At 39.8% G+C, this 27,474-nt stretch overlaps 2 protein-coding genes and 1 long non-coding RNA gene across 5 annotated transcripts in view; 1 reads left to right on the top strand and 2 right to left on the bottom strand.

Moving 5' to 3' along the window:
• The window catches only part of LOC132956306 (NXPE family member 3-like), a 404,680-nt gene extending 397,440 nt beyond the window's left edge, over nucleotides 1-7,240 (bottom strand). Inside the window, exon 1 of the mRNA XM_061029685.1 lies at nucleotides 7,051-7,240. Coding sequence (XP_060885668.1) covers nucleotides 7,051-7,105 — 55 coding nt within the window. The 5' untranslated portion in view covers nucleotides 7,106-7,240. The remainder of the gene's footprint in view (nucleotides 1-7,050) is intronic.
• A 1,804-nt stretch (nucleotides 7,241-9,044) lies between these two features.
• LOC132956295 (NXPE family member 3-like) overlaps nucleotides 9,045-27,474 on the bottom strand; it is a 146,927-nt gene continuing 128,497 nt past the window's right edge. For 2 of the 3 annotated variants that reach the window (XR_009665998.1, XR_009665999.1), the window contains one exon: nucleotides 26,422-27,269. Coding sequence is in view for 1 of the 3 variants with exons in the window: in XM_061029670.1 (XP_060885653.1) it covers nucleotides 9,177-9,229 (53 nt within the window). In the remaining 2 variants the exon portion in view is untranslated. Of the gene's footprint in view, nucleotides 9,230-26,421; nucleotides 27,270-27,474 lie in introns of those variants that run through there. The other variant, XM_061029670.1, reaches the window with a different exon arrangement.
• Nucleotides 14,232-27,474, top strand: part of LOC132956315 (uncharacterized) — a 295,674-nt gene continuing 282,431 nt past the window's right edge. The window contains exon 1 of the long non-coding RNA XR_009666005.1: nucleotides 14,232-14,555. This is a non-coding gene — a long non-coding RNA (uncharacterized LOC132956315). The remainder of the gene's footprint in view (nucleotides 14,556-27,474) is intronic.

Genomic DNA, 27,474 nt, shown 5'->3' with positions numbered 1-27,474 from the left:
CAAGATATGTTGAGCCTGTCTAGAACGCACTGACACTGAGTTTGCGCCGATCGGATGAGCGCCCTCAGACAAGTGCGTTCAAATAGGAAGGCTGAAATCGGCGATTTTGAGCGATTTCGTGAAATTGAAGTTTAATTTGTGGACTTCCTGTCGGGTTTTTTGAAGCGCTGCAAGAGGAATTTTAGTCTGTCCTGACAAGCTTAATATGCGTACCAATTTTCGTGAGTGTACGTGAAAAAAACCTTTATAGGGAGGCCATTTTGAAAATTTCAAGGGGGCGCCACTGAGCCATTTTGCAAACTCCGTTTACGAAACCACCAAAATATCAAATTTTTCATGAGACCTGATGACCGTGGAAAGTTTGGTGAGTTTTCGGGCACGTTCAGGCCCTCAAAAGTGGCCGCAAAGTGGCGGAACAATAAAGGATAAAAATAATAATCGCTAGGGTTTCAAGAGGGTCCTCGCATGGTTCGTGCTTGGCAGTTTTTCATATTTCTTGCCATGTAGAGTATTCATTCAGTATGCTGCATTTAATTTCAGACTGACAGAATAGCCTCAGTGCGACTGTAAGTATACATTTTAAATACTTTTTAGATTAGATACATAGCTGTTTTTATTGGTTATTTTATAATAAATACTTTTAATACACCCTCTGTTTTATAGTGGAACCTAGGCACACCCTAAGGAAGAGGGGGACTCTCTTTGCCTGGGAACTGGCTGACATCCAGCACAGGGATGGGGAAGGTTTGGTCGAGGACTTGATGGGTTCGAGTACTCGGGTACTTGTTCTTGACATTATGACACAAGTAACATTTCATTACTCATGCTTGCATTCTTGCATTGTTATGAGCTATAATAGTTCAACTTAGTTTGCGCTATATGTGTAACTGAGCTTTCTGAGTTTGCCTAGCTAAATATAAATAGTAAGGAAATAGTCAACGGTACAGAGGTGTAGCTTTATTCAACATACATGCAGCAGGCAGAGTGAGCTGGATTGCAGCAACAACTGCTTTACGGCAGCTATACAATAACTCCCTTAGGACACATTACTCCAACGGTGAGGGCACTTTTGAAAATTAAAACAAAAGACGATGGTAAAGTGCAGTGTAAGAAATGTGGCATGGAATTTGCATATCACAGAAATGCTAGTTGATTTCATTCAAAAATCTTATTCCACACATGAAACAAATGACAAAGTTGAACATTGAAAAAAACAGACAGAAAATAAATGAATAAAATAACAGGAAAGTACAATCTAGAAACAAATGTTAGACCCAAAGCTATTTCATTGAGATGTCAGGAAAGGAGTGGGAAGAACTGAAAACATATTAACCCGCCCCCCCCTTTTCTAGACTCAACCATTTATTCCACTAGATTCCAGTTTATAATATAATTAGAAATTCTGATTCTGGGGCGGTGGTGGAGCAGTGGGTAGTGCACGCGTCCAATGTATGGAGGCTGTGGTCCTCCAAGGGGGCGACCAAGGTTTGAATCCAACCTATGGCTCCTTTCCCGCATGGCAATCCCCACGCTCTCTCTTTCCCTGATTTCCATCTCTAACCACGGTCCTATCTCTCCAATAAAGGCACAAAAGCCCCAAAAAAATCTTTAAAAAAAAATCTGATTCTGATATAATATCATTTTATAGTTTATATATGTATCTTAGCCTATGTGATATACAATATATGATTGCTACATGTTCTCATTGAGACAAATACAAATGGCTGTACACCCACATATCCTTGACAACATTGATAGGGTGAAGTAAACATCAGAGATGCTTTGCCACAAGCTGCAAATGTAGGAACTACACTAACTATGGTGATACAAATCTTCTTCCGAGATGGTATTTCTTGGAGCATCCACGTTGTTGTAACCCTTCCGCATCGTCAGCAGGGATCGCAGGGATATATTAATATATTGTTGTTTATATAAACAGAAGATGTATCCTACAGAAAACGATATAGAAGATTCTAAATTACAAAACAACAACAACAAAAACAACAAAAACAACAACAAGAACATGCAAACAGTGCAGATGCCTTCCTCCCATGTAGCTTGTGAAAATAATTTTCCTATATCTAATATAAACTGTTTCATGTTTGGACATTGTTCAATGTGTAAAGTGTTCTACGGTTGTACCCCATTGATAGATATGCAATAACGTTTCTCAGTTGTCTGTACATCTTTGAAATGAAATAATCCCGTTGAATTATAGATTACTTTCCGATCCCTGAACCATTTTTGGATGTTTCCTGGAAATAGATTATTTCTTGCTATAAACATTATCCGTTGAAACTCAACCAGATCTGTAAATGTTAGTAATTTTGACTTTAGCAACAGTGGAGTATTGTGATCATGAATGCAACCTTATGAATTGTCCTTATGCCTCCTTTTTGACAGATTAATTGTGAATTTTATGAGCTTTTGTATGTGTTGCCCAATCCTCTGCACAATAATTGAATTATGGTAGAATCAGACTATAGTATGTCGAGTAAGTGATGACCCAGAACCTGCTTTGCTTTGTTTAATACTGAAATGCTTCTTGACTATTTAGATTGTACATGTTGTGTGTGAGTTATGTTGTCATCTAAAATAATCACAAGAAATGTATTTACATGTACTCAATACCATATCATCTCTATTTGTACTTTTTCTATATATATATATATATATATATATATATATATACATATATTCAAGTTTAACGATCATTTATTTTTATCAAACCATATTTTTAAAGTCATTTCAGAAGGTATCTCCTCCCATAATTCTTGTACGTTTTCAGCAAATATTTGTATCGTCAGCAAACAACACCAACTTCATTACTTTCGCCCAATCAGATATGGGTCTGCTGAATTTACCAAAAGTCAAGACTAAATCTGGTGAAGGTGCATTGTGTCACCATGATGCAGTTTTATGGAATAAATTACCCGCTGACCTGAGGTCTGTAAAAACTTTAAGATCTTTTAAGAGTGGTCTTAAAACATTGCTTTTCTCTCGTGCCTTTGGTTTCTAATTTATCTTTGTGTGTGTGTACATATGGTTGGTGCATGGTCCCTGTGAGCACTCTATAGAAACAGGTGTATGTAGATGTGTGTTGTATGGGATGGTGGATGTTCCTTTTACTAATATGTTTAGGTTTAAAGTGAGCTCTTGAATCCAGTTGTTCATTTATAATTTTATTTAGTTTTTTCATGTTTTTTTGTTTTGTTTTGTTTGTTATTTTAAATTAGTTTGTATTGTGTTTGTTTATCTTTGCCTTCTGTACAGCACATTGAGTTTACGTTGTATGGAATGTGCTATACAAATAAAATTGAATAAAATTGAATTGAATTTGAAATGCTGCCTTTATCTTCATTTGAACAGAGAGGACCCAACACTGCCCCCATGGGGACACCTCAAGCAGTTTCCAAACATGAACAGCAACAATCTCCCATCTTCACAAACTTTTGCCAGTTTCTTATTTAACTTTTTACCCAGTTCAAAACAACCCCCCTGAAACCATACCATTTACATATTAAAATACCATGATTGATTGTATCTAATGCTTTTTTGAGGCTCTCCAAAAGACTCAGAATTCAGGTATACACTTTCACATATACACTTCAGAAAATATCTAGATCATTTCGGGAGGACTGCTCCAGAGATTCTCCCTACTTGGCTGTTCACATATGAGGCAGGTAGGGACTCCTCAAATTCATGCAAATCTTGCTTAAAAGTAGACTACAATAAAGGTTAACGTTTCAACATTTAACTGAATCAAAAAATGCTCTAAACGAACCACCAACTAAAGCGCTCAACTAGGCACCAATTACCAAACAAATCTGAATCAAACTGTCCAAGACACGGCACAAAAGATAAAAAGGCAGACGAGCCCCCAATTTGTCATAACCTGGCTCAAGGGCCATGACAAATATGAGGAAGGACACCAGTTAACTGGCAAATAGCAATGATTTATTGTACAACTGCCCCTAGAACAGCAATTAATTGAGTGTTTCCGTCGGTAAAGTCAGAAGTGTGAATGTGGATGGGTGGCATAAATGAACTGTGGGGTGTTGAAAAGCAGTGTAACAGCGTCCAAAATGTACAATTGTCTAGGATGTGAGTCCATGTGGCATGAGAGAGAGAGCTCCACCCTGGGGTCGGGCTTTTATGCCCTGAGAGCTAGCAGCCCAGGTGCTCCAGATTGTTCCAGTCCTAGTACACTAGGATTCAGACACAGAATCAATTAGCCAACTTGTGAACTAAGGCAGTGACCGTCACACTCCTCACAGCTGGAGACTCTCCCCGTCAGATGGGAAGGAGAGCGGGGGTCTCCTGAGGTAAGATGTGACGTAAAAAAAAAACGCAGAAGTAGCGGACGAAGCAACAGAGTCTGCTGCACGAAGCTATAACAACATTTGCCTTTATATCAATGCTACCAACGGAATGACAACATCCACTAAAGAGCGGAGAACAACATACTGGCAAACGGAAAACATAATGCAGCCGTTTAATGACATGCACGGAGATCGAAGTGGTCGCATGCATACAGTCTATGCACTGTACAGAAGTATCAGTATAGAAACTTCAATTCCCCTCCTATTGGCTCGAGGTGAATCCTCCGGAGAGTATCCTGCGGCATTCGGACTTGCTATGGAAAAAAAGGTCTGGCAGGATAAACTTCGGGTGAAGTCCGAGCGAAAAATTTGGCTGTTTGCGTTCACATATACAGCTCCTCCGGAAAAATATCCTGAGTCTTTCAGGAGATTTCTGCAATTGTGAAAGTCCTATTAAACACCCCATTCAATAATGCCTATTTTAACACAAGTAAACATGTTTACAGTTGGCTAAGAATTATGCATAATCAGGCATGATGCTGACCTGATTGAAGGGTGGTTGTAATGCTTTGTCAGAAGGGCCCAAACCCCGCCCCAGCTCCAGGTCTTGGCCTGTTGTTAGGTAGATTGTGGGCTTTCAAGCCCCCCCTGTAACCAATTGGTGACTTCACTCAGGCTTCCTCCACTATTATTAACAGTCTATGAGCACATTGCTTTAGGTTTAAATCAAATATTCAGGTCTCAATTGAATCATGTTTGCATTTTACCATGCAATATAAACTATACGTTCTGCCAATGGAAGGCGCCTGATCCAACCTTCACAGCAGGGTCCTAAGACGCTAACTAGACTGTTCTCCTCTGTCGCCCCCCGGTGGTGGAACAAACTTCCAAACTGCATTCAATCTGAAGAGTCCCTTTGCACCTCTTTGACGATGATGATGGTTTTGTTTGTTAATGATAATGACAAAATTTAGGATGGTTTTGATGCTGGTTAGAGCTCTTCTGTTTTGAAGATTATTGAAGAATTAATATTCCTAATTATGATTAATTAATTATAAATATAAATTAAGGGTTATGGTTAGGACCAACAACGGGGGACCACCCTGAACTCAGGGAAAAATAACCAAATAACACAAAAACAGTCTCAAATTATGAGTAATGAATGTACTGTTGGGATTTGATGTAATACATTTAGCTTTTTAAATAGTATTAATAATTATGATGAATTATTAATGATCATTATAAATAAAATAATTAATCGGAATTAATAACATCGGGGCAACATTCTGGAATCAGGGAATAATACTGAAATCATACAAAACCATTGTCAAATGTAATAAGTTAAATACCAATATTATTACTATATTAAGAAATATCTGTATTTAAATAAATGGAAGGCGTGAATCCGTACACTAGCCCTCACACCCAGCTTATATCACAATGCACATGCACCAGTTATCACAGACAACCGCTCTTTAAATTATAACAGAATGTATTTAACAAAGCAAAAATCACTTGCAATCAATCAAACGAATAACTACTAAAAACCTAGACTACAGCAAACAAAATATCTACAAACAAACAGAGTGATACGTGTGTGTGTGTGTGTGTGAGAGAGAGAGAGAGAGTTAGAGTGAGAGAATGAGAAAAAGCCATGTGGTGACGTCGCATGGGGATAAAATGGTGGACAAAGAACAAAGGGAGCCGTGTGGCTCGGCCTTCTTGAACTCTTTGAGATAAGTTCAGTAACTATAACTTACACACCAGAAAGCCAGTGGCCGGACTTTGATTCAGCGGCGGGTACACTGGTCGTTCTGATGGTGAAAGCAGTTAACTGAAGGTAAGCTAGCACAGCGGTGAATAAAACACACAGTTAGGTGAACACAGCAGTTCAGCAACAATAAAAGAAATGCAGCAGCTAACAACAGATAAGAGGACAATTATCAGTTGTTACCGTAACAAATACTTCCTAAAACAATTTCTGCCCCAACAAAAGCCTCTTACTTGGGATCACTTTCCCGGTGATTGTTGCAAGGTTAGGTTGATCTTCAATCTGTTCAACAGATTTGGGCAGCTTTTCCGTGGCAGATGAAGAGGGAAATGGCTGCAGGAGTCAATGCAAAATTGTACTTCTGGTTTCAGGAGGCGATTTCTTTGTGTCTTCTCGTGATGGAGGCGATTTCTTTGTGTCTTCTCGTGATGGATTAATACTGGGTCTTTTGGGATAACAAAGAGCAAGGCCTTTAACCTGCTATTTGGTAAATTGTCTTGAGATAACATTTGGTATGAATTGGCTCTATACAAACTATATACTCTATGTATACTCTGAGGTTTGCAGTCCTGATGACCACCAGCGTGTCTGGAGCCCTGTTCAACAAATGAATCACCGCCCTACGGATGCTCTGAAGTCGTCTGATGTAGAGCTCAATTGGGAAAGGGCTGAAGTGGGCCCAGATGCTAAAAACTACAACTGTGTTGGTGCCACCTGCCAATTTCATTTGCAATGTAATGCAGCTCACTGGTTGGGACGTAGATAAAACTAAGAGGAGGATCATGGACACGGTATGTTACCAAGATGTTTTTTGCATTGTCCCATATCATGTAAGGTCCAGTTTGTTTCGGACTATTCCGGTTAATCTCATTAGCATCTGAAAGTATGACAGAAGGAACAAGTTTAGCTGTGATATAAATAATAAACTTTCACCTGAAATTACTGTGAATCAACTACCTGGAAGTGAAGCATCAAAGTACTCACTGCCACTGCCTAAGGGTGGAGTCTCCATACAGGTGGACCACCTTTCCTTTCAGACACTGACTGATGGCAGAGGAGTTGTTGAATTGGTGGACTTTGGTGCCACCAAGTGATCGCCACACACCTTGGTAGTAATACCCAGAGAGTCCAGACTTCCCATTGCCTTGATCGACCTCAGGTTGCCCTAAGACATATTGATCAAGCTTTGGGTTATTAAAGTCATTGTTTTATCATGTATTGTCAACAGATCCCATAAAAAGACCAAAACATGGTCTCTCCATTACCTTGCTTATTTCACTTGAGACTTAAGGCAACATCATATATTAACACAAAAAAACATTCATTCAAATTTTACAAAAGACTCAGTTTTAGCTTTTCTCCAGTGCAGATAAGTGTATTTATTGGACTTGTCTGAGCAGCAGAAAAATAAGCATTAAAGTGCTCTAGTGGTCAGCAGGACAGTGTATGTCTCGAATGCTCATGTTTATTGTGGTTAAGGTAAATGTTACCAAATTCCTTTTATAAGAAAATGTTGATTATTGAAAGCTAAATATTTGCAGATGTTAATTAGTTTAGTATTTTTAAAGGGGACATTTTATGACAAATCCACTTGTACAGTGTTTTTGAACATATATTTGGGTAACCTGAGTGTCTACTGACCCACAAAATATGAAATAAATCCATCCCATCCTTTGTTTGTAGTCTGCATAAGTCTTACAACAGAGAGAAAAATGCTCTGTTTCAAATTTTCTCAGCTTGTGATGTCACAAGCTGGATTCTGGTAAAAAAAAGAATATCCTCCCTACCCCTGATATCTCCACCCATGGACTCCATCCCCAGCCTAGAACAAAACTTTTGCGCAGGTCTGCCATTTTAAGTCTTTCTACAGAGGATTGATGTCTACCAGGAAAACTCAGGGGGGCTCATTGCATTTAAAGAGACACACACACCAAAACGGAGTGTTCTGAGAGAGCTGGTTTATACAGGGTCACAAACCTCCTCAGGTACTTAATTCATATTATATTTTGACCAAAGCACAGCACAGATGTTTCATTTAGACCACAGGAGACTGTTTGAAAAGGTGGAAAAGGGCTATAATATGTCCTCTTTAATAGTACAATAGTACTTAAAATATCAATATCAATCAATATAACTCAAAATCTTGTTTTGAGCGTAAATGAAATAAATGCTTGCAGCTCTATCTCAGTTTTGTAGATAGAATCTGGTTAGTTTATTTATTTTTTCCTTATATGGGATATCTTTTCTACAAGGCAAAGAGATACACAGCTATTGTCACTTTTTATTTTTTTATTGTGTAGTACTTCATTCCGCCAATGCTCTGGCTGGAATACAAAGAGGAAGGTTTTATTTATTTTTACCAAACCATTTTTATTTTCAAGGTCACATGGATATCTTTAAAATGTGGAAGTAGAAAAGTTGTGCTTTACCTTTCATTGGAGGCAGCACCATGACATTGGCCGGTCCTGAAGAGTGAATGAAGACTTTCAGGTTGACTTTGCTGGGGGAAAAAAACTCCCATTATTAAGAATCTCTTAAACACACTACGTAAATGTCAAACATGATTTGACAAATGGTAACACGTTAGTTTTATTAAATTACTCTGCCTCCATATTTGGACTGAAAATATACACTTCATAGTTTTGTTGATGAGTGTCAACTTTAATTGTTCAGAATAAGTATTTTGATAGGTATTATCTTACACTATAAACATCTTAAGATTTCATCTTTGCCACCTGTAGTTACAAACACAACATTTTCCACCAGGTGACACCTACTATATACTTATAGTCATTAAATGTAAAACTAGATGCAACTTTTCTACTGCTGTGCTCCCTCACCTTTGGAAAAGCTTCTCCTCTTTGTCCTTGAGTCTTACATTGAATCCGTCTCTCATGTGGTTAATCCTGTCATCACAGCTCAGCTTCTTTGGCTTGTAGCAGAACCAAGGGTCGCCTGTACGGAGGTCAGTGTAGTTGCACTGTGGCTGGTTGGTTTGACGTAGGCAAACATTACAGGAGGTAGTTTCAGAGATTGAACCTGAGTGGAAGAGGCTTTTAAAGAGAACCCTTTCAGGATGTTCTCTATTCAGCCTGTGCAGAACTGTGACAGCCTCGCTTGAGTGGACAAGCGTCACCTGATAAAACAAACCACAAGAGCTTTAAAGGTATAGCATACACCCTTTGCCTGCTATTTTTTATGTGTATAATTTGATTGTTAAAACAATGTTTTCAAGATAATTAATTTCTATTCTTGTTGTCAGCTGACTAAAGTTAATAATTTATTTAATGTTAACATAAGAGAGATTGATGGAAATGGTAAACTCTCTACTAGCTGGAAAGTTGAACTTAAAGTCATATTTTTTCATCTGTCTCGCCTTTAGTAGATAGGACAGCTGACAACAGACAGGAAATGTTAGAAGGATGGAGAGGGGGATGACATTCGGCAATGAGCGAAGGTCAGATTCCCCCCCAGGTTGCTACAAAGAGGACCATCTCCTCTGTAAAGGGGGCATGTGTATAACTGCTAGGCTATCAGGAGCCCTGATAGCTTTATTGGCACAGTAATGCCAATAAAGCTATTTGAATTGAATTGACTGCCTCAAGAGGTAATTGGAGGAACTGCAGTTTTTAAAACTACCACAATGTCTTTTTTCTTTTACTTTTTATGTTGTTGTTTGTTTGCAAAAGTAAGTCAGGGAAAATGGTTTAGATTCCATGAATTAAATGACCTACAGGACAATCACATTGCAATAGGTGATTCCTTTACCATCACTTGTTTTACAATACCATTTTAGTAGAAAGCCTTGAACTTTACCTCAACATGTGCGCTTCCTTCTCAGAGTAAAGGGAATACAGCAGAGTAGGAGCCATTAAGGTGATCCACCACTCGTCCAGCCACACCTGCTTCAAGTGCCCTGTTGTGCAACCGGGCAAGTAAGACATCTCCTCCAGACTTCTTGGGGATACCTTGGAAGTCGTACATTTGTATCATAACTTCCAGCTGGTCTCCTACATGCCGGTCTACTCCTCCCCTCCCTGGGAGAATGGTGAAGGTGCTGTGGGCGGGATCACTTGTCTGGTCAAATAAAAAAGGAGCTGGCAGAAGAGGAGTTTCAGGCCAAGGAATGGAGTCTAATAACATGCGTTCCTCCTTAGCATCTGCCAAAGACAGCGGCTCGAAGGTGCAGAAGTCATCAGTGTGAGGAGCAGTGCGAGGAACAGTGGGAGGAGCAGAGGAAGGTGCAGAGGTCACTTTCTTGAGGACGATGGCAGAGTTTTCTTCATAATTTAGCTGGCAAGGGGTTGAAAAAGAGAGATGGTGACAGAGATGCATCAAACAAATTTACTAAGATAAAATAAACTGAAAAAAGATGAGAGATTTTTGAGGGAAAACAATACCTAAGGGCAATGGTTGTTTACATTTCTTGATCTTAAGTGCATGATTAACACGGCATGCTCCATCCCACTTTTTCTAAGTTTCATTGCATAATGGTGGCACAACCAAATAACACGTTTGAATTTTTTCAACTAGATTGTCTACCTCTGGCCACATTGCTAATTTGATGGAAGACATTTAAATAAACCAGGCCCTGGTTGGACATTCAACTCTTCAAATGTGATTCTGTATGGGCATCTTTCTATCAAACAAGGTATGCTTCAAAAATACAACACTGCACTATTGACTTTAGACCAGGTTTATATAAGTGATGGGTTAATCATGCACCAGAAATGGGCCTTAAATACAAATTCCTATATTTAAATTTCAAGAGAACCAGGGGTGAAGAAATTGGCCCGAGTACCTTGTTTATTTACAACCCCAGTTTCTGAAAAGTTGGGACATTTTGTAAAATGTACTTAAAGAAATATGATTATTTGCAAAACATGCTAACCCCATATTTGAATGAAAATATAACTAAGAGGTATCAGATCTTGAAACTGTTAAAATCCATAATTCTTAAATCATTGCACCATTGTCTTGAACAGAGTGGTGAACCCCTACCCACTTCACAAAGACTCAGCTACTCTGCGATGCTCTTTTTGTACCCAATCATGTCACTCACTTTTAATCTGAAATGGTGTTTCAACCTTTAACAAATCATCATCAGAAGAAGGCCAGAACAGAACAGCATCTGCCCCCGGACCTAGCGGTATATCCTACAAAGTATATAAGAAGTGCAAGATGCTCCTTCCAAGGCTATGGAAGCTGTTGTGAAGGATCTGGAAAAAAGGCAGTATTCCATCATGCTTGAAGAAAGCTGAGGGCTGTTTTTGTGCCAAAGGAAGAGAACTCTTCCATCAGCCAATTCAGAACAATCTCACTCTCAAGTGTGTAAGTCAAAATCTTATTTTTAGCATTAGCTAAAAGGATGACCTCATATATGACTCAGAACAACTATATAAACACATCTCGACACAACGCCCAAATTTCCCCTCTGGGAATGACACTAGCTAACACGTTGGAGCAGGAGAGACTCAAGAGACGTCATATTCAAAAGAAGCCAACACCATCACTCATCAGGTTTGTGATGGAGGGACAACAAACAACCTGCTAAAAAAAGCCCAATCATGGGAAATGAAACAAGATCTGGGAGGAAGACTGCAGTTCCCCTAGGTCATCCAGACAACCCTGAGGCCAGATGTAGTCCTGTGTCCAATGAGGCAAAGTAAATCATACTCATTGAGCTTACAGTCCATTGGGAAGAAGTCTACGACCTTGCCTTTGAAAAAAAGAGCGCAAAATACCAAGACCTTTTGCAAGACTGTTGGGGGAAAGGTTGGCAGGCGTGGCTATTCCCAATCGAAGTCAGATGTAGAGGATTCCTGGCTCAGTCAGTGTAGAGGATTATCACAGCCATGGGTGTGTAGCATAATTAAATTATTAAGATGTTATATCTTTATTTAACCTCGTATTTAAGAAGGGGCACCACTTCCTGTTAAAGGAAGAAAATAACTTTAATAGTATAAGTTAATTAATTAATGAGTCAGTTTCATATCTTGAAAGAAGTAAGTTCTGGAAATGTTAAACAAGAAAACACACAGACAAAGTCCTGAATTTTATGTGTAAAATTTAATATAAAAGGGGTAAACAATAATGTATAGATGAAACAGATAAAAAATATGATTAGTATGATCAGGATAATCCAATTAAAATGTATGGTGACATTATATATTTAGTAATGAGATAAGATGCAATATTGTTTGAATGACTTAATCAGAAAATGGTCAAAAAGGAAAAAGTTGATAAAAGAATTTTTGGATTCTATTTGGATTTAAAGGAGGGCTCTGAATAGACACGACTCAAGACTCAATATTCCAACACACCTTGCCACCAGCAGTCTTACTGTGAGATGTGTTCAATTGAACTCCGCCGGCTGGTCCCGCGTTTCAGTCTCTGGCAAGCGGTTCCTGAGGTCCATGGGCCAGATTAGATGCCTTAACACCTTGGTCGGAGTATGCAGCTGGGATGGAGATTGTACGTTGGTTCAGCCGTCGTCTCAGAAGCTCCAAGAGGATCCAACAGGAAAAAATTATTAAAGAGTCTTTTGATACATTGATTTCCAATTCAGATTAACCGGATGGCCATCTTGATGAATCCAAACTAAGGAATTGGCGTTCAGAATTGAAGAGCAAAGACTTTATAGAAGAAAGTTCAAAAACCTTGCTTGAGCCAGAAAGAATTGATGTTTCCAAAAATTGTGCGTGAAAAAGAAAGTTCGGCAGAGACTCGTCTCTACGGCACAAACTTAAAAGAAGTGATTCGGACCGAAGTCCGAAGAGAAGCGAGCAAGAGGTGAAGTTCTAAACTTCACAATCCAAAACTATAACTAAAACTAAAGATCTGAGCTCAGTGTGAGCTCTTATCAGCTGGATGAGAAGAGGGGGGTCTGCAGGAGAAAAGCCACCCACGGGCTACTCCCATTCTGACCGGAGGACAATTGTTTAAACTAAACCAAGTTTACTCAATAAGATTAAGAATAAGAATCTAAACATATATACGTCACAATACATTCATTTTGATATTATTTCTATCAGATCCACGTTGATGTAGGTTCACGTCATATATTTAGACAAACATTTCTATCAGATTGATGTTGAGATGAAAATCACACCATCTGGGAACATCCTCAGTTAATCCCAGCCTGTAGGTGAACAAAAACATGTTATACAGTCAGCATTCTTAATAAGACATATTAATAAAGTAGGAAAATAAATTGGTGTCTTTAAATAACACCTTCTACAGCTAATATCAAAGAGTATGCTTTATAACACGTCTAAATGTATAATTATGAAGGTTACGTATTCATGGATATTCTAACACTAGATGGCAATAGTGCTCCACGTCAAGTTCCTATTAAACATAATATAACTCTTATTCCTGTTCTGAAGATCAGATTTTGAGTTTAAAAAGATGATTATAATACATTCAATGTGACGATTACAAATATCTAGATGAAGAAAGACATAAATGTTCATTTGATGCAGAATTGAACGCTGTGGTTTAATTCAGCTCTTCAGCAGTCCTTCAACAGATGGTCAATTTTACGACTTTGCAGAGACTGGTTTCGGTCATAGTTCATGTCTTTGGGGTCAATTCGTAGATAGCAGAGTGTTCTGTTTCCGCTCGATTGTTTATTCCAGGTGTTGTAAAAGTTCATAATATCCTGTCTTCCAGAGCCTGTCTGAGAGGGAGACTTAAATCATTGATCAGTTCCTTTGTTTCTTGGTACAAAGTAAACCAGATGTTAATCCACAGTCCTGAGTCCTGCAGGAAGAGAGGTTGTAAAACGTGGCTGCTGATAACGGCTACAGGTGTGACAGGAAAGGAGAGGAAGACTGCAGCCCGCAGGATGGGGGAGGTGGCTGAGAAAGCCTCTTGTTGGTTGGAGAGAGGAGACAGTCAGGAGGAAGTCAGGAGGAAGAGATGGACAGTGATCAGGCCACCACTGCCAACCCACCAACAGGAGGGTGTTACGGTTTAGGGTTGTTGGGGTTGTATCAAGTCAACTTTGGTTATATTCTTTAATAATTATATTTAATTATTAATAACAAAGACCTGGGTGCGTGCGTGTGTGTGTGTCTGTGTCTGTGCCTGTGTCTGTGGTTGAAAGAGAGAGAGAAGGGGGGGGATTGCTTCATCCCACGTGGTCGCCCTTCCGATGGCGCACACCTAACAAAGACCTAATGTGGCCTTAATGTCTAAAAGAGACCGAGTTCGGCCCTACACGATCTGTGTCTCTGAGGCGTCCGGATGGCTGCGAGTGTATAGATCTGTGTGTGTGTGTGTGTGTGTGTGTGTGTGTGTGTGTGTGTGTGTGTGTGTGTGTGTGTGTGTGTGTGTGTGTGTGTAGCCTATGTGCGTAATGGCGCGGTGGTGGAGTTAGTCTCCAGATGTACGTCTACACGGGAATATGTGTATGTGTCTGTTAGTCAAAGGGGAAGAAAAGAGGATAAAAGAGGAGCGTAGAGGAGAGTAGAAATGCGTGCCTGAAGAGGCCTGAAAACAGTCCGAATCCCGCGCTACAACTCGGAGTAATTCCCTTTATTCACAGAAACAAACCAATGGCCGAATTCAAGTTAATATGGCTTACACTGGCCTTTCTGATCAGAAGAGTAATACGCTGTTACGCTAAACACATATAGGATGCAGCGGTCCGAAACGGGAACAACAAGAGTTTTAAACAGGTAAAACTCAGGACGCAGCGGTCCAAGAAAGAGAAAAAATACAGTTTCTGCTTCAATCAAACAATTGTTAAAAACACTCTCTAAAGCTAATTCTGCCCAGACCTAATTAAGCCTCACTTGTGAATCGCTTTGCCTGCGATTGGTGAAGGAAAAAGGAGTCCGGAGATAAAACAGATCTTCTGTCCGTCCTGGTGCAGAGGCGTCTGATGGCGGCGAGGGTCCCTTACGGCAAGAGTGGCTTCGTTGGTTCTCCATCGAGTGGAAAGATGTCCGTTGATGACCTTTCGTTGCAGGACGGAATAAGACCGTTATCTTTCTGATAATCTGTTATAGTCTGACGCTCTCCGAGAAACTGAGATGCGTTCACGAGACAATCCGAGCTCGGAATTCAGAACACTGCCGACCGCGGATTACCTGCGCGCCAAAACTTAAAACAAAGGAAGATTGTTGCAGTAAACAGGAGGTGAGCTTGTGTCTCCGAACACTTGAAGTCAGCGCGTGGAAAGAGAGAGAGCAATGGAAGTCTCAGAGTTTTGTCACCTGGCCACCTTCCTGTGGGGTCTCCCTTAGGTTCCGGTCCCCCCCTTTACGCCACACGTAGGTGTGAAGTACCGCAGGGGATTCTGGGATAAAGAGTCCTTTTAGGCCTCTTTGTGATCTCAGTGAATAACTCAAATGAGGCTTCTCACAGAGGTGCAGGCCCAAGTCCATTGTTTGACTGTCCTAAGCCTGCGTGGCCCAACATCCCCCCTTTGTCCTGAAGAATGGGATTGCGGGTCACAGTCTTTAGGGCAAATAGGGCCAACAGTCCATGTGTTAGGAGACAAGTGTTCAAATATTATTTAGCAAAAATCCATACATTTTAGAGGCATTTAGTCTGGGCAGACACTGAGACAAAGTCTGGGCAGACTGTCTAACTATGTCTAAAGCTAGGCATAAAACATAACCAGGCATTAGCAAAGCTTTGCTACTCAAGGTGCATTCTTTAACAAAACAAATGAAACAAACAGACAAGAGGAGGAGAGAAAGAGAAGAGTATCAGGTGTAGATTTGTGGGCTAACTCCTAGCCTGGGCAGGAGTAAGCCTGTGGGAAGGTGTTTGTGGCATGTAGGTGTGTAAATGTACATGTACATTATGTGTCTCCCTACTAATGTCAAAACACAAAACAGGGACTAGGAAACATTCATGTCGGTAGAGTGACATTGTTGTGTTTCCGGAATGGGGCTACACCCCCACTCCTATGTGGAGTCAGAATTGGGTTCTCTGTAAGCGAGGGAGACCCATTGACATCCCACCTCTTTCATGCGCTCCAACTCCCTGGCAGAACTGTTAGAACTTGCTTCCTTAGGGAGCTCCTCGGAACTCTGGTTATACCTACCCTTCTGTCTCAGGCTACGGCCATACCGAGAGTTCAGTTCGGATCTGGTAGTTCTCAGTTCTCCAGGCTGGAACCTACTCTGTGGTTGAGTCCCACCTTCACCCCCCTGCCTCTGTTCTCTATTCTGCCGGTGACGTGGTCTCTTATGCTTATTCCTAGCATGAGGCAACTTGTTGCCCTCACGTGTCACGTGACGTAAGCGTGTCAGCCAAACCGCCTGTGCGAATCTCTTGATCTCTTTCATACTAAGCTGATGTGTATGACTATGCATGGCGACATCTGACCGCACGCAGCCATGCAGATTGTGCATGAAGATGGACTTGAAAGTTTGGTTCTCTTCCAAACCTGGAGCCTTACGTCCCTGGAAATATGCAGATCTTAGGCGCCATCTTTGGGGGCCTCGTGCTTCTGGTGCAAGACACTGAAAGCACTGAGAAGGGCAGATGCAGGGTCAATGTAGGTGGAGTATTCCTGGCGCAAAGCATTGCAGAGCGCAGAGTACTGGTATCTGAGTTTTTCTCTTGTGGATGCATCAGGTACATCACTGAGACACATGTTAATCGCTCCGAGGTAATCATCGATGCAGCGGTCTGAGTTATCTGGATCAAACCGCTCTACATCCTTTGCCATAGATTCAATGACCCTTATGCGCATTCTTTGATCTCTGGGTAAAAGGGAGCCATCCGAGTCATCTGAGGTTTGGATATTCCTCAGCTGTGAATCCTGCGATGGGAACCTACAGGTAACAGGAGGGGGCCTGGTGTTATCTCTGCCTCTGGGGGCTGAGAAGTCACCCCCCTTCCTATGTGGTGATTCAAACCTGTGAAGGTGTGAAAGGGTGTCACAGCTGTCAGGGAACTGGGGCGTTCCGTGACAGTCAAAATCAGGGAAAACTAGACTTATTTCCTCAGTCCTTGGGTTATTCTGGCTGCTCGGTTCTTTACTGAGCTTTTTCAGCAGGGTTGTTTGATCTCTTGAGGGGCTTGGTCCAGGAGTCATATCCTGACGATGTGTCTTGCTCCATGCTTACCTGTGCTCCCTGAATTAGTTCAAACATGTCCAACACTTTCTGCTTGGGAGTTTGTAAGTGCTGACTAATAGATTTGTTTCCTTTCTGCAAGGATCGGACCTTTGGTGGGAGTGTCCCCCATGAAAGCATGGACACTCCTAGCCGCAGTCTTCCAGATCCGTTTCAGTTTTTCATGTGAGGATGCATGAGGCAGGTCAAGGAGACAATGGTCAACTTCTCTAAGGTGGTCGTTAATACTTGAATCTGGGCTATCTGGGTCAAAGCGCTTCAGATCTTTGACCTGAGGTTCTATCTGCCTGGTTCGCAGACCCTGACCTGAAGGCTGGCGAGGGCCGTCCGAGTCGTCTGACGAATCGTAAGCCCTGTGGTTGTCACGGTAGTACGGTTGCAACCATGGCAGGGTTTGTGTTCGGCTCAGACGTTGCCGTCTATCGTGGGACAGGTAATGTTTGGTGCCCGGTTGGACCCGTAGCTCCTCCCTGTCTCCAGGGGGCGTAAAGTCCCTCTTCCTGCGGGGTGAGGGTTCTCTTGGCTCAAAGCGTATTGTGGAACGTGGGGGCCATGGGGCGTTTCCCCATGACAGTGCTTCATGGTCTGGGGACTCCAGACTCACCCAGCTCTTTACCAGGTAGTCTGAGGACGTGTGCGCTTTTGTGCCTGGGTCGACCTGGCGGTATCTTCCCCTCTCCTCCAGATCCTTCAACATGTTCTGGGGGCTGCAGTAGTTACCTGCCTATCCTGAAATCTGGGTACCGTGTCACTTCGTTTCTTCTGTTCGGCCAGTTTGCTGCTTTCATGCAGTGTTTTAGTCTCCTCCTGCAGGGCCTTGCAATTTTCCTGCAAGGTCTTTAGTCTATCCTGCATTCTTTCGAAGTCGTCCCGCAGGATCTGTCCTTCTTCTTGTACCCGGGCTCGCTCTTCCCAGTGTATCTTATTCTGCACATTTGATTTGTGCTGATAAAGGAGGAGATTTTCGCCTAGAACATCTGAAATTGTGCATGTTGGTTTCCCAGTTGGTTGATTTGCATATTCAACCAAGCCCTTCAATTTCTCTTCACATGTACTGAGAGTGTAGGAGTTCAGACTGTCGAGCTGCTCTATAGGGAGGTGGATAAGATTAGCAACTACGTCTTGAATGGAACGATCGTCTGATCCGCAGGGAGCCTCAGCCCCTGAGTAATGTGGGCTTTCCTCACCCATTCTGTCTTTTGTTAGGAACAGGACTTTTGTGTACAGCCGACAAAGACAAAAGGAAAAACCGCAGGTGATGAGTAAGCTTAACCTGAGCACTAGTTACTACAATCTATTTTTATGAGGAGATTTCACTCCTGTTGGTAAACTGGCCTAGGTATTAGCTACACAACAAGCTCAATTGTTGTCTGAACAACAAAGAGGACAATGGGTATTACCTTACCTATTGACCAACAACATACGACTAAGTCACAGCTTGATGTCTGCTTTGAATAAACAATCAAGCAAAAACTGAATCTTCAAAAGAAAAGAGAAATTTCTCAAGAAAGATCTCTTTTAGGATTAAAAATTCGGATTACTGTGCATTTACAGTGCAATAAAGCTGGTTTATTGAAGGCCTCACACGGGGCACCATTTGTTGGGGTTGTATCAAGTCAACTTTGGTTATATTCTTTAATAATTATATTTAATTATTAATAATATAAATAAAATATCATTAAACTATGTTTAATCTCGTTTTGGGGCACCACCCTGTACTCAGGGAAATATAACCAAAATATCACTCAAATCAGTCTCAAATCAGTTATTTAATTACTAATATTATTAATAATTAATAACTATATTTAATAAATTGAAGGCGTGAAATCCGTACACAAAGCCTTCGCACCCAGCTTATATCACAATGCAAATACCCCAGTAATCACAAACGACTGCTCTCTTAAAATTATAACAGAATTTATTTAAACAAAGCAACACCAATAAAAATCAATGGATTTAATCAAACAAATAACTATCATAAACTAATCTAAGCAACAAACATTATCAAGCAAGGCTTGTGGGAGAGGAGTAAGTGTGTGTGTGTGTGTGTGTGTGTGTGTGTGTGTGTGTGTGTGTGTGTGTCTCCATGAATAAATACTTTTAGCAATTTCTAATCAAAGTGACTTCAACCTTTTAATCAGCTTCAGCCCTGCTCATAACTATATAATATGTATTAATTTTCACACTTTTAACCCTGTCAAATGCCATTTATTGCATTAATAGCACTATTTTCCAAAACAAAAATACACATATATAGATATATATATATATATATATATTTATAACACACACATACAATATACTAGACTAGAAGGAGTGTTTCTGGGACATGTTACAGATTACCAACAACATTTATCTTCATGCATTATTCTGTTTGTGTAGCAAAGAGTAGAGAATCTCACTTGCTTATCAGAAGGCAATGTAAAAAGACCATTGTTGTTTCGATATGATCACTAATATGTTAGTCATTATTATGATCCTATAAAGTTTTTTTCCCCATCTAATTCCCAAACAAATAATATAGGATTACTTTGAACAAGAATTAAATCTGCGATCTTATTCTGACGGTCACATTTGGAAACCCTCTTCCCCTCGGCTGCACTTTGAGATCCTGTCCATGAAAACTGCAAACATAAGCAGTGACAAGGGCAAGCCTGGCAAAGGCCAACGACCAGCATCATTCGCTCCAAAGCTTCCTGTGTTGTATATGTTTTCATGGTTTCAGGGGTGAAATGACCAGTACCACAAAGTGCATGTATTTATAGATGTGGCTGCAACTGAATCTGCATAAACGTGTAGAGGTTGTTTTCAAAACAAATTTAGCCTTTTCACGGTTTGCTCTGCAGGTGCATCTTTGATGCATTGTACATCTAAAAATCTGTGTTTAGTTCCCCATTCACAGAGTCCTTGACTGTATATTACATCAAAAATATTTGTTGATTGTTTTAGAGTTGAGATCAAAGTCAAGGTGTCAAGGTTGCCTCTCTAAACCAAAATAAACGTCACCACCCACTCCCTCAAGGTGAATTCTCCTGATTATATCCTGCTGCGTTCTCACATCAGCTCACTCTGACTTTCTGCAGAATAAATACTAGGAGGCTGGAGGAGGAACTCCGGGTGAAGTATGAGTGAAAATTGTGCATTGTGTTCACACAAGCAGCTCAGTTTTTCAGGAGTTTTGCACAAGTATGAAAGCACTATAAGAAACATAATTCAGATTGAAGTAAAAAGACAACCTGAGAAACATGACCCCTCCCACACACACAGGCACACAATACACACACAAACATATAATATTTATTATTTTTCCTCCATTTGCACACATGCATACACACATATGCACACACACACATACACACTAATTTATTTTTACACACATACATCACTCTGTGACAACCATATCTACATTCACATATCATTTTAGTTGAACTCATTTATTATTATGGGCTGTATGAGCTTCAACACTGTTCCATGTGGTTACTAGAAAAAAATTCATGTATTTGTGCTGGTGGGCTAAAATTGAAAAATATGATTTAAAAAAAATGGTAAAATCTACAAGTATGGTCTACAGATTGATTGCCTATAACAACAAAACTTACGTTTCTATGCTACTATGGCCATAGGTTCAAAAATAATTATTATAGTGGGTTTAAATGGTTCCAAAAAGTGGACAGGGGTCACTAACTTTGCTTTTTTTTTTGTTCTACAGAGCATTATAGACCTTTTATAACTGACCTTACTTTTGACCTTTTAACTGCTCAATAAAGTAAAAATCTGTGATTATTTTTCTGTTTCTTGAAGTTGATGTCTTTTGTAAGGACTTTTTGTGACAGGTGGCCCAAGGTGCAAATTATGCAGGGATGGCATCAAGTATGTGTGTGTATGTCATTAATGCATTCACAGCTTTTCTTTTTTTCATTACTACTACCCCCACCCCATTACCCTATCCCCCAGTGATTCATTTGCAAATAAAAACCATGAATGTTGTCAAGAGTACATTGAAAGACACTGTTGAAAATAGTCCCCTGTAATCTGACTCATAAAAAAATCATCAGTCCACCTTTAAAGTGTTGCCACTAATCCCAGTTCTCACCTGCAGCAGGTCCATGTTTCTTAGTACAAAGAACAACACAGTCAGAAGGAAAAGGATGACACAGGTCTTCAGAAGTTTCATGTTGACATGGTTACTCATAAATCCTTTTAGGCACATGGTGAGTCCTCCTCTGGTAATGGATTAAAACAACAAAAAGGGGAAACAGACTCTGTGTTAAGTTTATCATGAATCCTTCTTGAAGACACTTAAATTAGTCACAGATTATTAACAGAAGTTTTCTTTATTTTAAATGTGTGTACTGTCTTAAGTTGAGAGTACTTGCTGTTTGAATTCAACCCTGCTTTTATTTTGGTATAAAGTAAGGATCACCTTGTGGATCAGAAAAAGCCAACTCGTTACAGGTCAAAAAAACAAATATAACAGCTAAAATGAACAGTAAGAATAGTGAAATGTTGATGTCAAATGGTGGATATTACATTTGACTTTTAAACTAAGCTGTCTACAATTGAAATGAGACATTCAAAGATGCAGCTGTGTTGTTCTTTCCATCACTGTGCCTATAGAGAGACACTACGGAGGCTTATCCACAGTGTGACCAAAGGGACAAAATATCATGAGATTAATGGTGATTCAAATGAAAAGATTGCATTAATTTGGGACCTCAATTAATCGAAAAAAATTTGCTTCTGCTGACAGCCCTAGTTCACACTGAGCGTCAAATTTTCACAGTCAGGTGTGTTAATGTTACATGATCAGGAAATCTGATCTCATGAAGTAGTGAAGTAATTTGTGGAAAATAGGTTGTATGTAAGGTCGGGTTAGTTTCCCTCCAGGCACACAGTAATGCCTGCATGGAGGAAACATACATTTAGCCTAACTAAAGATTATTTTTAAATTAACTTTTTAATTGGTACTATTTTGTTACTTTATACTTTAACACAATTACATTTCAGATTCTAATTATGTTCCATTTATTCCTCAATGTTTTTATTTCAGTTTCACTTGTTACTTTGTTGATTAAAAAATTCAATTATTCTAAAAATCATGATGTGTAATTTTAGATATGATACATTTAATCAACCTGATCAACTCTGTGACTCACATGTGATACCATGTCTACAGTAATTTAATTTAAACTGGTCAAATAGCTCATTCTTACCTTTGAACTTCTTTCATATAAAAAACTGTAAATGGAGGACTATTTGTCACGTGATTTTTTTTAAAACTGATGTAATCATTTAATAGATTGATGCTGTAACAGAGTAAATGTGACACAGGAGTACATCCTCCAAAAGGTTTAAGCAAAGAATTATTCAGCAGCATAAAAGGGGTTTAGAAAAGCTACCTACAAAATACACAAATAGAAACATGTTGTATACACAACATAAATAAAATAAAAAAAGGTTAAATGATACCCTTAAACAAAATAAAGAACATTATGTCTTACCTCAGTAGAGATTAATAGATTCAAGACTTTTATTTGTCACATGCTCATACAGATGTGCAGTGAAATGTAAAATATGGAGATGGAGAGAACACAGTGGTGAAATCTTGTCAATGTGATGGTGATCAAATAATAAAAATAAGTTTATTTCTCTGAGTTTTAGTACAATGATAGACATATATAACATATAACAGACAACCTGTCGTAACAAGAAGCATCAAGACAACACAAAAAGTCATTGGGTTTTCAGAGGGAGGGTTTCACTGCCAACAATGTTGCCTCCCTTCATTCTACCCTCTATATGATTGTCTTTGGTGACTGCCTTTTTTTAAAAAGAGAAAACAGGAAGATGCAGTTACTGATAGGAACATACACCAGCTATATATTCTCAAACCCTGCAGGCGGTAGCCTGAATCAAAACAGTTTTACAGGATTTTTTCTAAGGATAGCATTGTTCTGATTTTTTTACATTCATATAGAACTATAAATATTTTGTGTGTGCATTGAAATACATTTGTGAATCCTTATGTGTGCAATCATGAATATTGAGACTGATCTAACTCCATACTCATCTCTCTCTCTCTCTCTCTCTCTCTCTCTCGCTCTCTTTCTCTGAAGTTGATGTGATACTGCTCTCTTGATATTCCTGTGTCTTGTCTCTCCTCAGGAGTTGAGAGGGATTTCTTTTTCAAACAGGAGTTTTGTGATGTTGCACGGATGCACTCTCTTTTGTGCTCTCTCTCCCCTGTTTTCATGTATGAGTGGTTAAAGTTATACAGATGACTGTACCACGGTCATTTGAAACATCTGTAATTAAACCTCTTCTTAAAAAGCCTACTCTTGATTCAATAACATTAGCTAACTATAGACTTATATCTAGCCTTCCTTTTATCTCAGTTAAATGACTTTACATCTACTGGAATGTTTCTGATTTTGCGTTTGGATCATCATTTATTTTTTGGGCCCTTAAGTGTCCCCTGAACTGGAGATTATGAATTGATATGTGTGCTGGAAATTTCTGTAATGAGAGATTGTTTAATCTTGTTTAAGACCTTTGAGTCATTCAGTTGTATTTGTTGGCATTTTATTATTCCTTTTGCAAATAGGAGGAGCAAATGTACAGATTGAAATATAAGTCTGCAGCAAAGCCCAGAGAAGGGCAGTCCAGCTCCACACTATATAGACATTCAGTTACAAAGTTATGACGCACCCACTGTGGCAATGCTAAGATAAAAAAGAAATACCTGATAAGGACAGTTCTCGGTGTGGATCCAGGGAGGATCTGTAATTATAATCTTCGTGTGCATCACTAACAGTCTAGTACATTTCCAGCCAGATGCTTGAGCTATGTCCTACTAATTACAACTACTTCAGCTCACCCAGAGCAAGTGGTCGAGGTGGTGGTCTAGCTGTTGTCTTTTAAAATTGTTTTAATTGTTGCCCTATTTCAACAGATACATTCTCTAGCTTTGAGGCCTCAATGTTTAAAAACTGCTACACTTCACCTGTCCTCTGTCTAATGATCTACTGCCCACCTGGACACAATGGTAGTTTTTAATTTTTTTTAATTTTTTTTTTAACTTGGGCTTTATTTCAAAGTTGCTTTGTTCATTTCAATCATATCAAAATACATACATGTACAAAAACAAACAAAATATGGGTCATACAGCAGGTGGAAAAACAAAACATAAGACACTGATAATCTTTTATCTGGTCAGTCCATAAATGTACCACATGCACAGGTATCTCTCAAAACTTCAATTCAGCCAATACTTAATACCCCATATGTTTAAGCATATGTATCCTCATATTCTTGACTTCCTCCGTCCAACACCTATTGCATTTAGAAAGTACATTAAGCATTTGTGATCTTAATCTATCTTGGAAAATGAAGTAATACTGGTTTCCATTTATTTTTGAAAACATCTGTCTTTAGTTGAAGTCAGGCTGTTATGCTCTCCATCTCATAAACACTTTTTAACCTTTCCCTCCATTGTTGTACAGTAGGTGGCTTTACATTTCTCCACAACATCGTAATATTTTTTTTGCGATCTGGAACACATCATTCATTTTGCCACTTGTTATACTCTAAGAGTACAGTGGCTCCTTTAAAGTCTGTAAGGCATTAATAAATATGTATTTGTCACACCACAGAAAAATGTTATTGATCACCCAGCAATATTTAAATGATTTTAAAAAATCGTCAAGCACATAAAATGAGTATTGTAAAGGATCAGATTTCATGTTGTTAACTGTTTTGCATGTTAAGATAACGACTGTTATGGCAGTTACTGAGTTTTACCTAATGTCAGTGAATGTGTTAGATTGACAACAGTGTTCTGAGAGGTTGTAAGCCTGTCAGTTATTTCAAGTGCCTATGACAGTGTTCTACGCAGGTTATCAAGTGTGTGATTGGTCGAGAGCTTGAGGGAAAGGTGGGACTGCGCGCTGTGTGTGTGTCTGTGTGAGTGTGTGTGCGGTAGCTAAGCTGGGGAGTACCGTTACTCATAGAGAGACTGTAGGTTTGTTATTTTGGCGTTGGCTACAACCCACAGTAGCCTGTGTTAAGTTTGGGAAATAAAACCCATGGAAACTGAATAACGTCTCGTAACTTCACTAAGCAGAACGTTACAGTATATTAAAATAGAGCAGCTTTCTCTGCCCTGCATGTCCAAACTACAGCCACTGAGCCTCTAACATTTATGCAGAAAGCCCTTGTAAAAATACACAATTTAAAATAGGGCTTGTTTGTGAGTGTAGGACAAGCAACATGCGAGCCGGCGGACATTAACCCTCCTTTCTTTCCCCGCATGTGAGCACTCTCAGCCGGCAGAGCGTGTGGAAAGTGCTCTCGCGCATTGACTTGAAGCGTACTTGCGCACATAATGCTACCTGCTTCTGCATCCGCACAGTGCAACTAGCGTGCAGTGCCATAAAGTAATCCCTACAAGTAATCCTTTTTTTGAGAAAGTAACTGTATTCAGAATACACCAATTTAAACTGTAACTAACAGTTACTCTTATTTTGTATTTTAAATTTTAAATGTAATCCGTTACTTCCCAACCCTGACCGTGCCGAAGCACACCTCTCCGAAGTGTGCCAAAGCCAAGGAAATGTACCGTGCCTGAGCAAGATACGGAGCGGTCACACTGTCCAAACGAACTGGAGATTTAGCGTTGAAGCGTGCTTGGGCACGGTACTGATGGCCAGTGTGACCGCGCCCTTACATACCAGCTCCCAGTCTTAATGCATCTGTAGATAGTGTCTTAACTGGAGAAATCTTAAAACATCCATCCCTAATAAACCAAATTCAAGCAAGCATCCAGCCCTTACTCAAAAAGCCTAACCTTGATCTATCACTTCCAGAGAATTATAGACCCATTTCCAAACTCCCGCTCATATCTAAGGTTCTTGAAAAGGTTGAAAAGGTGTTTTTTTAGCCAGCTGACATCTGTTTTAAACAATAATGACATCTGCGACAAGTTTCAATCAGGGTTCCTCAAACGACACAGTACCAAAACTGCTCTTATCAGGGCTACAAACGATTTGCTGATGATAATGGGGAATGTTTGGTTATATTGCTGTTGGACCTAAGCGCAGCATTTGATACTATTGATCATAAAAATCTAGCCAATAGACTTGATCAGTGTGTAGGCATCACCGGAACCGCACTCAAATGGTTTGGGTCATACCTGTCAAATAGAGGATTTTCTGTCTGAATTGATCTGAATTGACATACAGTCTGCCACAGGGCTCAATTCTTGGTCCAGTTTTGTTTTCCCTTCATATGCTCCCACTTGGAAATATTATGAATTACTTTGAGGGGGTCTCCTATCACTGTTATGCTGATAATGCGCAAATATATCTGTCCTTCAAGTCAGACAAGATCAGCCGCTTAAACAATTTAGTGGAGTGCATGGCCCCCATCGAGAAATGGATGAGCTGTCATTGTCTGCAGCTAAATACAGGGAAGACAAGAGGTCATTTTCTTTGGCCCCGATCATATAGCAAGCAAATTCAAGCTGCTCTTTGGTCCTCTAACACCCAATATAAAATCTACAGGTAGAAATGTAGGTATTACATTTGATTCACAGCTTAACTTCATTCCGCACATCAATAATCTCATTAAATCCTGCTACTACCAGCTAAGAAACATTAGTAAATTAAATCAACTCTGTCTTTCCCTGCTCTAGAGAAGCTTATTCATGCCTTTGTCTTTTCATGTTTGGGCTACTGCAACTCACTTTTGACTTGCCTTAGTCAGTCCTCAATGGCCAGACTCCAGCAAGTGCAAAATGCTGCTGCTCGGATTTTAATAAATGCAAACTGCAGGTCCAACATTACCCCAATCCTTTCCTCCCTCCATTTGCTGCCCGTTACTTACAGGGTTGATTTAAAAATTAGTTTAAAAACTTTTAAAACACAACACGGTCTAGCGTTAACTATATAGGTCTAACGTTAAAGAACTTTTAACCCCTTATGCTCCGAGCCAAATCTTAGATCATCAAGAGTCGTTCCTAGATCTAGGCTGGTTACCAAGGGCGACCGGGCATTTGCCATCAGAGCACCTAAACTCTGGAACTCCCTAGAAATTAGGCTGGCAAACTGTTCCTATTTTTGAATCCTTGCTCCAAACTCATTTTTATAAGAAGGCCTTTTTAACAATTGATTAGTAATTAATGTCCTGCTTTAATTAATTTAATACATTTTTATAACTCACCAATGTTTTATCCTGATTCTTTTGTGAAGCACTTTTCATGTATGTTTGATTTTCTTTGATT

Source organism: Labrus mixtus, chromosome 22 (genome assembly GCF_963584025.1).
Source record: "Labrus mixtus chromosome 22, fLabMix1.1, whole genome shotgun sequence".
Classification (NCBI taxonomy): domain Eukaryota; kingdom Metazoa; phylum Chordata; class Actinopteri; order Labriformes; family Labridae; genus Labrus; species Labrus mixtus.
This window is presented reverse-complemented; position numbering and strand designations above follow the sequence as displayed.